We start from the raw sequence: 12,386 nt of genomic DNA on the forward strand, positions 1-12,386 counted from the left end.
TTTTTGGACTATGTTTATGAGTTTGTTTAACTTATAAACTTAATTCTTTTTGAACAAAAATCCACGTTCATCTCTTTTTTTCTTTTTATTTTTTTACATAATTAAAATAGTGTCTAGAAAATATTCTTGGTGCTTTTAGTTTTTCTTTATTTCGTGTATAACTTTCAAGTAAGTATTTGCCTTGATTACTATTTTGATATCTATACAGTATATCCAAAGTCCCAAAAATTACCAAATAAGCCTTTAACTTTTTTTTGTCTTCTCCGGTGGTTAGCTAGACATGGAAACTACTTACCACAGTTGTGAAAAATAATTTGTTTATTGGTTGGAGTTGTAGCAATAACTTTCGGTTAATATTTAAGACATATCATACCAAGTTATCTTTTGGCAATGTCATATAATACAACTTAAAATAGTTCAACAGAATAATTGATTATATGTTGAATCTGTTTTTGACCAATTTTTGGCACATAATATATTTATTTGAAAATTGCATAAGATAATGTAGGTTATCAAGTTTCTAGCTTCCCTTTTATTGCTTTTTCGATTTTTTTTTCCAAATTCATTTGACCCTTTATATGATATTAATAATTTCATTAGTTGATTATAGAAAGACAAAAGGTCAAACTTGATGGTTTTAAATTCCAATCTCTTTGAGGAATGGCCTAATTTTATTGCTTCTCAATTTTAGTATTTGTTTGAAGAATTTTTTTACGCATGGAGGTGTTGGAGTTAAATTTTGATTTATTTCCTAATAGTGATGTAAATGTTAGTATCACTACTATCTTGAACATATTATATATAAGGTATTTTCATAATTGCTATTCATTAATTTTTCTTTTTCATGTTCTTTATTGTTCATTATTTTCTTCTGATTTTGAACTTAGTGTTAATTCTGGTCCTGATAAGATGCTTCTTGGTCTCTAATTTTTAATGTAGGCTGTCTTTAGATTGACATAACTAGATAGAGTAACAGAGTATTTATCACGATATATTAGGGAGCATCATGAATAATGAGTAAGTTTAATTCAATGATTAGTTCTCATCAACTATGGCTCTTTTCATATTTATGTGTGATGGTTCTTTGGAAGAATCTAAATTTCATTGTTGATTAGGTTTATATCGATTCTTGATTTTTTTTTTGAGAAAAAAGTATTACATAATTATTTTTTTTTCTTTGGATATCATTACTCTGTTCATGATTTTTGGAATGGGGTACTTTTGTTGTCTATTGGGTGCCACAAGCTTTAATACTATTTGTTGCTATGGTAAATACAAAAAACTAAGCTTGGTGGCTAGAGAGTAGTAATAATTATAAGAATTTTGTTGTTATTTTTCATGATTAATTTTACATCTCATTCTTAGATGTGTTTCTAGGTTGGTTGATATGGATTCTATAGCATAGCCATACCAACATCGCTCACTTTTAACTTAATTTTACACATTTTTTTACATGTTTAATTTTGCACCTTTATTTTGATATTAATAAAGTATAGATAGATGTAATTGGTCCTCTAATAATTACTAACTGAATCATTTTAACTTAAAACACTTCAATAATAGCCCTAAAATGGGCCTTTAAATTCTTCTAATCAATTAAAAGGGCATTTGGAAGTTGGAACCACCTAACAGGAACAATGCATACCAAATTCTTATGGAATCTCCTTCTCGTCGAGTTCTTAACTTCATAGTTCACATCTTTTTATGGAGATATTGATGACTTAGTGTAACTATCAGTTTATGACTTAGTGTAATTATCAGTTTTTGAATCAGCTTAAAAAATTAAGAAACCCTTTCTCTCATATTATCTTTTGTTTACTACTACTACTAATAATAATAATTATAATAAATATGATTATTAATTAATATTAAATAAATATTTCTCTAACATCTTTTTTTTTAGTATTTCTCAAGGTATGATTAATAAGGAATTTATACATTTTTATTAATTAGAATATTTTAAAAATATTGATCTTTTTGGTAAACAATTTTCACATAAAGCCTTGCTTTTTGTTAAAGTTTTTCGACTTAATAGCAACAATATTATTTCATTAAAACTATCATCTTGTTTATAAGGTAATATCAAGTTTGACAATGGTTAGAAAGAGTTCTGCAAAGCATACAAGTTGGAACAATTATTTGTTACATTATCAAGGGTCAAATAAAAAAAGAGGTATTATAATTCTTAATCAAATAAAAAAAGCACTATAATGCTTATTCAAAACAATAGTTTGATGCCCAACAGCAGTACTATAAAGTTTAAATGTAGTATTTAACAGAGGTCTTTAATAATATTGCATGATGTGATACTTAGCTTTATTTATTTTTGTTCACATACAGCGACAATGCACGATATATTTTGTCATTTTTTCATAATTATATAAGCATATTTCTTTGAAGTAATGAAGATAGATGGTTAAATCCTTTTTTTTATGGATTACGGTAGTTGGTTAACATATTTTTATTTAAATCACAAACTCAAATTTCATTCTCATCTTCCTTCTGATTTGATACTTATGCCAATCTTTTATAATATTTTTGGTATCTTGCGACTCTTTTGAATAAAAGTTATATACATATAGTTTGTGAAATTACTTTTCACTTTGTTCGTGTCTTTTAGTAAGTGCTTTGAATCTAAATATCATGGTTTTAGACCTTTTTTCAATAAAAAAAAATAATAACTGATAATAAGAAGTAATCTTCTTAAGAACATACCCTATTAGTTTTGATGTGTCAGAATATTTACTCTTCGTTTTTAAAGAAAAAAATTGATAAAAATTAATCTCATGTTTATATGTCCAAGTAGTCATATTGAAGATTAAAAAAGGATAATCATTTTCATCTTATAGCAATTTTGTTTGATTGAATATGATTATTTATTTTTATTATTTTTTATTTGAAACTGTTTTTCAGCATTTGAGTTTTTGATATCGAAGTTTTTAAAAGGTTTTTTTTTTTTTTTTTGTCTTAAAAAGGAGAAAAATTAAAAAAGAACAATGAATTTAGTACATAAGAGTTTTGAAACAAATATAAAAATTAAAAAATAATGAAAATTATGGGATTATTCTGTATAGTTTTCATTATTTGAAAAAAAAAATAACTTTATTATTATAATGCAAATTGAATTGTATTTTAGCTTTAGATTTTTTTAGTATTTGTGTTGATTCGTAAACTTTTTTTTATATGAGACTTTAATATTAAATTATTTTGTTCACAACTTCATTATATAATTATATTATAATGTATTTATTATAATTAAGTCATATTTTTATTTTATTTTATTTATTTTTGTAATTTTTTTTAAAAAGTAAAATCACATATTCTTATTTTTATGATCTAATTTTATATATATATATATATATATATATATATATATATATATATATAAATAAAAGTCTATATCAAGTCCTTAATCTAATAATATTTTAATATTAAATATTTTTCATTATAATTATGATACCCGTGCATCGCACGGGCACTTCTCTAGTTATTACTAATTTTTTGTTTTGATCATAATTTTCTTTCATGCTCATATAGAAATTGAATTAACTATGATTTTGAAATAACTAGTTGCCCACTCTATGCAAATTGCAAAACTTGGGTGGGCTGAATGTACCAAATCACCCTTGTGTGGGCCTTAGCAAAAATAAAAAAGACGATTTTTGTTACGAGGAAGATAACCGTTAGTTTCAAATTTGAATTTATAAAAAAAAGGATTATTTCTTTATTTTATTTTATCGTAGATGATTAGATCAACTGGGTGAGTTAACCGCGCCACACCCAAATTCAAATTTCACGCTCCATCCACAACACAACGCAACACCCCGCTCTCTTCGTCTTCCCTTTCCCACAAACCCTAAGTTCCCAAATTGACCCGACCATTTCCGAAGCCAAACATGGCTTCTCGAAACCAGAACAGGCCTCCTCGCAGCCCCTCTCACGTAAGTCCCCATTTCCCCCCTTTCATCTAATTTCAGCATCGATTTCATTCACTGATAGTGATAATAATTTTCGAATCTAAGGCAATTTCTTCTTCGGATTTTTTTGTTTGTTTTATTTTAGAAGAAGGTGGGTTCAGAAGAATTATTCTCGGATAAGCGTCGAAGGATCGGAGCTGACAAGATGGAGAGACAAGGAGCCACTGGAGGTAGGATAAGGACGCCATTTTCCTCCGTTAACAACCGCACGGATGCCGCAAGTGAGGCCGGAAGCGCCGAACCCTCTGAGTGTGATACCATTGAGTTCACCAAGGAGGACGTAGCGGCCTTGTTGAATGAGAAGATGAAGAAGGGGAATCCTTATGATAATAAGGTACTTTGACAATCTTAATGAATTTGTGTTATCTGGGCGGTGGATCTTATTTGGACAATTTTTTTTTGCTGAAGTACTTAGGTGGTTGTTGTTATGCTGGTGTTTTAGTTTCATAGTGTTTTCCCAACTCGTTTTGCAGAAAAAGATGGAGCAGATGACTGACCTGATAAAGCGGCTTAAGCTTTGCGTTCGCTGGTTTAAGAAAATTGAAGAAGGAGATGCCCAAGAAAAGCAGAGGCTTGGTTCTGAACTAGAGGCAGCTCAGAAGAAGTGCAATGATATTGGTATTGTGTTTCTCTCTTGACTATGTGGACTTTTTCGGTGACAACTGATAAGTTGATTGGATGTGTTGTTGAAAATATCTGATTTTTGTTAAATATGTGGTTGAATGCTAGCTTCTTTGAATTATACTATTATTACGCTGTGGCATCCAAGATGCAGAGTATTATCCGTGAATATGGATGTCTTTCTTTAGTATAACTGTCTAATGATTTCAAATTCCTAACAAAATTTGATGTTGAAGAAAGCTTCAATTTTCTACCTTGTTGCTTTGGCTGCTTTTTCTAAAAGTCTACATAGTACTTACATTTCCTTTGACATGTTATAAGAAATTGATACCATTAGACCAACCATTTATTCATTAAATACTCATGTTTTTCTCAGAGATTGAGTTGAAGAATATGATGGAGGAATTGAACAAGAGAATCTCTGATTTAGAAGAGAGAATTGCAAAGGAAGAATCAGATAAGTTGGTAAGAATGCCTGGTTGAATATCCCAATTGAAGAGTCTATTTTTGCCCCTCTTGCCTAATGGCCTAAGTTTTCTTGGATTTAAAACCAGGAAGCAGATAATCGTTATAGAGAAGAAAAGGAAGCAAGGAATGCGGCTGAGAAAGTTTGTAAAGAGAAATCCACTGAGCTTGAGCGGATTCAGGGCGAGAAATCAGCTGCTGAGCGAAAGGTAATACTGTGCTATATTCTAGAAAAGATAGTCATTGATAAACTGGTCAAATATGTCAGGCAAAAATATTTCTCTTGGGTTATTCCTCACTTGATTTAATAATGCTAGTCAGTTATTTGATTCCTGGTGATTCCCTCATTGTTATTTATTTATCATTTTTTCTTTGAAACTGTTGAGTTTTGCAGGCAAATTCAAATGAGGACTTGTACAAAAGATCACAGGAGTACAATATGAGTCTGCAGCAGTACAATAGTCGTCTTCAGTCAGATCTTGAAGCAGCTAAGGAAGCACAGAGAAAACTTGAAACAGAGAAAGCAACTGCTGTTGAAAGCCTTAGTCTTGCTAGAGGTCACAATAAGATACTGCAGAATGAGTTGGCGACTCTTAAAGTAAGTTTTTTCAGTCTGATCTTTCTTTCTTTCACCTGCTAATGCAGTTATGCTGTTTTCTGTGCTGGCATCGTTCTTCATGATGGCACTGGAATTCAACTTGTACTCTGATTCCTAACATGTCATAAAATCTTATTGTGAAAATAGGAAATACTTTTGATTTGAGCATTACGCTGTTACGTGCTTTTCAATTATTGGCATTAGCTTCCAGTTGTTGTCTTTGTATAGCATTCTAAAGTTTGTTCACTCCCTTTTTCATATTTGGTTTTTCAGGCTTCACAGAGTGAAGCTCTAAATGAGAAAGAAAAATTAGCAAATGAACTAAAATGTCTTCGTGAGGAGTTAAAACAAATCAGAGATGACCGTGATTGTCAACAGAAGCAAGTAAAGAATTTAACAGCAGAAGTAGCAAAGTACAAAGAATTTACTGGGGAATCATGTAAACAATTGGATTCCTTGATAGATAAAACAAACGCCCTTGAGGTTTGTACAGATTTCCAGCTTTGTAATTTTTTATCCTTTTTATTAATTATGTGCACTCCTGTGACCATAAGTCACAATATCATAATAGAGTGGGCTTTCTTTATAGGAGACTTGTTCTTCTCAAAGGGAGAGAATATTCACACTCGAGCAGCACCTGGCAACTGAAAGGGAGAAGTTAAAGGTAAGGCAATTGACTTATATGTATCACATATTCTTACCTTTGTGGCTTTGCTAAAATTTTATCGGAAATAATTAAATGGTATTTATATATATAGTCCTCATTTGATTACTAGATTTGATGCTAACATCTATTTTATTTCTTTTAGATGGCTGATATGTCTGTATCAGAAACAAGAACAGTGTTTGAAGATCAGAAAAGAATCATACGTGAACTGCAGGATAAATTAGCAGATAAAGAATCTCAAATAGTTGAAGGAGATAAGCTGAGGAAAAAACTTCACAACACCATTCTGGTAATACTTTTTTGCCAAGTAATTGGTATCATCTCCACATTCCCTCTTCAGTTGTGAGGCAATATATTCTAACCAATGGTCATTATTCTAATTTTCAAATTGTAGGAGCTAAAAGGAAATATTCGCGTGTTCTGCCGGGTGAGACCTTTGCTACCAGATGACGGCACAGGAACTGATATGGTCGTTTCTTACCCTACATCAACAGAATCACTTGGCCGGGGAATTGAATTGGTTCAAAATGGTATATGCTCAAATTTCTTTGCACCATTCTCTCTGTTATGATTTTCACTTAGTGTCTATGCTTGCCAAACAAGTATAACAATGCCATCGTTGATGATCAACAGGGCAGAAGTACCCTTTTACATTTGACAAGGTGTTTAATCACGACGCTTCTCAGAATGACGTATTCCTAGAGATATCCCAGCTGGTGCAGAGTGCACTTGATGGATACAAGGTTGATTTTTTACTTTGACATGTCATACTCAACACTTATCTTTTCTTTTTGGTACAAACTGCATTGACAAGAGGATCATGGCTTGTTATGGCAGGTGTGTATCTTTGCGTATGGGCAAACGGGTTCAGGCAAAACTTATACAATGATGGGCAGGCCTGATGCTCCAGATTTGAAAGGGTTGATACCACGTTCTCTGGAACAGATATTCCAGACAAGCCAATCTCTGAAAGATCAGGGTTGGAAGTACAAAATGCAGGTTGGTACCTAGTATACTTCGTCCTGGTTTTCATGTGGTTATACCTATGAATGGGAGCTGAAATATTTTGTTAACATTTGTAGGCATCAATCTTGGAAATATATAATGAGACCATCCGGGATTTGTTATCAAATAGGCCATGTGGGATTGACCAGACACGAACAGACAATGGTGTTTCTGGCAAGCAGTACAATATTAAACATGATGCAAACGGAAACACACACGTTTCTGACCTAACCATTGTGGATGTTTGTAGCGTGAACGAGATTTCCTCACTCCTAAAACAGGCTGCCCAATGCAGGTATGGTTTGGTTTATATATGTTGGATCCTCCAATATAATGCAAGAACCTGTGTGCTCTTTCACATGAATTGCAAATGAAATATTGTTCTCTTCCAAGTTCCAGCTACTCATATACATAATACATTTTTGTTCTTGTTCTACAATTTACTTATAACTTAAGATTTTTGTGCCCTCTTTCAGGTCTGTGGGAAGGACACAGATGAATGAGCATTCATCTAGAAGCCATTTTGTCTTCACTTTGCGTATTTGTGGGATAAATGAGGTACTTGACTCCTAATACACATTGATAAAACTTTTATTTTTCATTCTGAGACACACTTCTAAATCTTTGTACTGTTTTTTTGTCTTAATACTTTATTTTCTGATGCGTGTAGAATACTGAACAACAAGTACAAGGTGTCTTAAATCTGATTGATCTTGCTGGAAGTGAAAGACTTTCAAGGAGTGGGGCAACTGGGGACCGGTTGAAGGAAACTCAGGTATCAATTTGATTTGCATTGTTCAACAAAACAGTAATTAATGCTTGTAATAAAAAAGAGATAGTAACTAATTTTGTTTTGCTGCAACATTCAGGCTATCAATAAAAGTCTATCATCTTTGAGTGATGTAATATTCGCTTTGGCAAAGAAAGAAGAGCATGTTCCTTTCAGGAATTCAAAACTTACATACCTTCTTCAGGTATGATTCTTAAATTTGTTACATACTACATAGATGTCCATACTACTTAAATTTCTATGTTCTATGTCCATACTACATAGGTATGATTCTTAAATTTGTTACATGCTACTTAACTTTCTATGTTGTATCCATGTGCATTTGCAGCCATGTCTTGCTGGTGATTCAAAAACATTGATGTTTGTCAACATTGCACCTGATCAATCATCAACCAGCGAGTCGCTTTGCTCGCTTCGTTTCGCAGCCAGAGTCAATGCGTGTGAAATCGGGGTTCCAAGGCGTCAAACTCAGACAGCCACATATCATCCATAACCCAAAAATAAAACTGTTATTTATATATTAGTGTTTGGAAAAAAAAATGCTATTCTTTCATGGTGCTTTGATAGATGTAAGAGTGTAACATTTTAGAGAAATGGGGCTTGTGTAGTTTGTTTGTAAAGAGGCTTAGATTTAGCCTCCAAAAGAAAGTACTAATGATTTGTATCATTTAGCTGACCATAATAGTCACCTTTTCATTATTTTAGCAGTGTTGACCATTCTTAAAATAAAACTTTCATCCTGTGAATTGTTCTTGAGGGAAAGCTCTACATAGAACAACACAAATCCTTACTCCTTTTCTTCTGCCTCTTTTTTTCTAAGAGGGATGAAACTTCGTTTTGAAGAAAATTGTGAATAAATAAAGGAATACGGATGATAGGAAAATAAGAAATAAATAAATACTAAGGCATGAACTTGTGTATATTAATAGAGTTGAATTTGAGTAACTGTCAATTCCGTGAGCATTTTTAGTAAAAGTATTTAATCTAAAGAAATATTCCTTCCATTAAGATTAAGATTATTAAAATGAATAACAATTTCTAGTCTTTTAACATTTTATAAAAATATGTATAAAGCCTGTTAAGACTTGTTAACATGAATAACCTATAAGAAATAATTGAATGTTAGAATTTAAAAAGAAATATGACTATTAACTTTTTTTTCCAATTCATTACTAAAATTTATAGCCTACTTTTAGGTATCCCAACATAAAAAGATAATAGTGATATGTGGGTAAAATGGTATCAAACGTCAAAGAACTGAAATGATAATCAATTTGAAATATATGTTAACCTTAAAAAATAAAAGAATATAAAAAGAATAAGAGAATCTGAGATACCATATTCTGTTGTGAGCAACAGAACCGAGAAACGTAAATTTTTCTATTTCTTGAATTTACTCATCCCTTCTTTCTTAATTGTGTTTAGGTACTGTACTCTCTTTTCTTCAATAAGAATTTCTCTAACGAAATAATGACAAAGTTACATTCATGTGATTCATCTTCCCGGAAGCTGTTATATGTTATTGCACATGGATATTACATGTCAGAATATAATAGCAGTCAAGCCTATGCTACATATTAATTTCACTCTCATAAGCTTGGCTACATTATCTATCTTAGTAATTTGTTTCCGTGACTCTCAGTAAGTCCAAAATTGCACTCCATGTACCATGTATGTAATTAAAAAAAAAAAAAACTAAGGTTATAAAACTGAAATTCAGCATGGTTGGTTGAACCCCATGTATTTCCCTGACTTGTAGTCCTTCCAAATATCCATGGCTCCAAAGCTAGTCATTAGGACATTGCTGAGTGTCATCACTAAGCTAACAGAAAATACTATCAAGGATGGTCTTCCATATTCTTTGATTGCTCTATGCAGCACTAATAACCCAAGGAGTGATGCAATGAAACATATTATGGCCAATGTTACTGCTGTCTCTATGTATTCCATTCCCAACATTACATATTGCAATGCTGACATGGTAGATGAGAAGAACACCATGAATGAGCATGTTGCTGCTGTTACCTGCACAACCAATATATTCGAAATTAAAACTCCGAACTCAGATTAATCATAATTAATGTCATAAGTGAGATTTACCTCAGGAGGTACTCCAACCTGAATGAGAAGTGGACTTATGAGCATTCCACCACCAATTCCAAATACACCACCCAGCATCCCTGCTAGTAGTGCCATCACTGGAAAAATCATCTTATTTGGTTGCCCACTTCTGCTTAGGCATGGACCCTGCATAATCAAATTTCAAGGGAAGTTGAGTAACTTAGTTGAATAGAGAAGCTTCTATTCTAAATTCTAATGTGATGTTCACTAACTTCTTTTCTAAGCACAATCCAGGCAGTGAAAACTATAGCCAGAGGTACTTGAACTGATGAGAGGATCCAAAATCCAACACCACATGCCTCCATTGGAATTATACTCTGCACAATTTCACAATTCAAAGTATCTGATTAAATAAATCTGCTAGAGCGAAATTGCCTATGGCTATAATAAAAAGAGTGAAAGAAACTGTTACCTGTCCATATTTATTGCCACGAAGAAGATAGAGGAAGAAGAAACAGAACCAGACTAAAAGCAACACCCCCACTTTCAACCAAGGGATACCAAATTTTCTATTCTCTTCAGCAGCAAGAAGAGGCTCAAGACTCTTCAACCCTTCTTCAATCTCTTGTTTGTTCTCCTGAACTAGCCTCTGGCCTTCTTCATCAGCAGCATTATCCCCATTCTCAACTCCCTCAAACCCTTTCTTCCTAATCTCTTCTGACTCGGCCTTCCAAAGCAGTACCCCATTGATGCAAGTTTTTGAGGTACACCAAGTGAGAAAGATGGCAAACAACAAAGTGATCAACCATTCTGGGAACACAAGGTTACAGATAACTCCAATGCTCACTCCCAGCAACATACACGGTTCTGACAAGAGGGCTATATCATAATCAATCAATGATTTGCCACCAAATCTAGTACTAGTGGTGCAGAGGAGGTTGCAGAAAACGTTTGCAATGGAGCCTCCAGTGACCATGAAAGCAGAGAGAGACGAAGCTGTTTTGAGGTCTAAAGAAGCAACAATGGTGAGTATCGGTATAAAGAGGCCACCACCACCGATCCCACCAGCACTGGATATGGAAGAAGCCACGAAACATAAGAGTGATGCAAGAAGCATGTGGCCTGATAAAGGTACCTTGGCATGTTCTTGTGATCCATTATCATCATAGATTTTCTCCACCGAACTTGTTTGTGATTTTGCAGAGTTGAAGGCTACGATGAAGATGAGAAGGAAGCATGAAAGAGAAGCGTGGTTCATGATTGGAATCAGTGGTGTGTGGTTTCTGTGTTGTGGGGTTTATATAGTGACACAATTAAAGGAAGAGGAAGCATATGATAAAGAGTATGAATCCAAGTGAGTAAAAAACAAATAAACAATATTGGACCGAATTCTTTAAATTAGTTAAAACAAGATTTTGCTGTTAAGGATAGTATAAATTAATATTAGCTAATCTTTTTTTTATCTTTATCTTTTAGAAGATTTAGAATTTTTAATTTAAGTCAATGATAACAACAATGGATGGCTGATCATAAAGGGTAAAATTTTGATATTAAGAATGGTGTTGGAAAGAAGAAAAAAATATGAATTAAAAAAATTAATTTCTAATTAAAGTAAAAAACCGTGGAACTTTTATATTACTCGATTTTTTTTTTTTGGTGACTGAAATAAATTAAACAAAGAAAAACAAAAAAAACAAAACAAGGAACTGCTTAAATAGAGGGACAGTCCCGTTTAAGACTACTCTTAAACTCCTCCCAAGGTGAAAGAAGCTCCACATGCGAAAGTTGTAACTTCATCGCCATCTTTGCCATAGTATCTGCCACCGTGTTTGCATCTCTCATAATCAAACGAAAGTCAACACGCCAATTCCAATGCATGATATCTCTTATTTTGAGCACCAGTGGATCAATAAACCCAAAACCATCTTGAGTAACAAGATTAAATGCTTCCACACAATCTGTCTCACAAATAACATCTCGTTGACCCACATCCCAAGCTAAGAGATATCCTCTCCAAATAGCAAACAATTCTCCTTGAAGAATACTATTACTCTCAATCATTCCCAAACACCCCCTTTGCCAGCTCCCATTACAATCTCTAATAACACAAGCAAAACCAACACTATCACCCGAACCAAAATAACTAGCATCACAATTAATCTTAAAAGTACCAATGGATGGGGGATTCCAAAAACCATTTAG

The 12,386-nt window shown here is 32.9% G+C and overlaps 2 protein-coding genes across 4 annotated transcripts; one reads left to right on the forward strand and one right to left on the reverse strand.

Annotated features, from left to right (window-relative positions):
* Positions 1-3,736: 3,736 nt before the first annotated feature.
* On the forward strand, positions 3,737-8,879 carry ATK1 (kinesin 1). 2 transcript variants are annotated; one of them, XM_016329093.3, is made up of 17 exons: positions 3,737-3,941; positions 4,063-4,311; positions 4,451-4,595; positions 4,975-5,063; positions 5,153-5,272; positions 5,458-5,661; positions 5,935-6,144; positions 6,251-6,325; positions 6,471-6,617; positions 6,723-6,858; positions 6,962-7,071; positions 7,166-7,327; positions 7,411-7,628; positions 7,810-7,891; positions 8,004-8,108; positions 8,203-8,307; positions 8,452-8,879. In XM_016329093.3, the coding sequence occupies exons 1-17, from the start codon at positions 3,897-3,899 to the stop codon at positions 8,614-8,616; spliced, it is 2,367 nt and encodes a 788-aa protein (XP_016184579.1). In that variant the 5' UTR covers positions 3,737-3,896; the 3' UTR covers positions 8,617-8,879. The 2 variants fall into 2 exon arrangements, with proteins under 2 accessions (XP_016184579.1, XP_020972218.1); XM_021116559.2 differs by having other exon boundaries at positions 4,066-4,311.
* Positions 8,880-9,622: 743 nt separating this feature from the next.
* Positions 9,623-11,574, reverse strand: LOC107626255 (sulfite exporter TauE/SafE family protein 2-like). Of its 2 annotated transcripts, none has more exons than XM_021116560.2 (4): positions 10,657-11,574; positions 10,457-10,561; positions 10,224-10,370; positions 9,623-10,148 (listed from the first exon to the last, which is right to left on the reverse strand). In XM_021116560.2, exons 1-4 carry the CDS (start codon positions 11,440-11,442, stop codon positions 9,840-9,842), a joined length of 1,347 nt encoding a protein of 448 aa, XP_020972219.1. In that variant the 5' UTR covers positions 11,443-11,574; the 3' UTR covers positions 9,623-9,839. The 2 variants fall into 2 exon arrangements, with proteins under 2 accessions (XP_020972219.1, XP_088360296.1); XM_088504170.1 differs by having other exon boundaries at positions 10,242-10,370; positions 10,657-11,559.
* Positions 11,575-12,386: the final 812 nt, after the last annotated feature.

The sequence above is a fragment of the Arachis ipaensis genome, chromosome B2, assembly GCF_059453495.1.
Source record: "Arachis ipaensis isolate K30076 ecotype BB chromosome B2, ASM5945349v1, whole genome shotgun sequence".
NCBI lineage: Eukaryota > Viridiplantae > Streptophyta > Magnoliopsida > Fabales > Fabaceae > Arachis > Arachis ipaensis.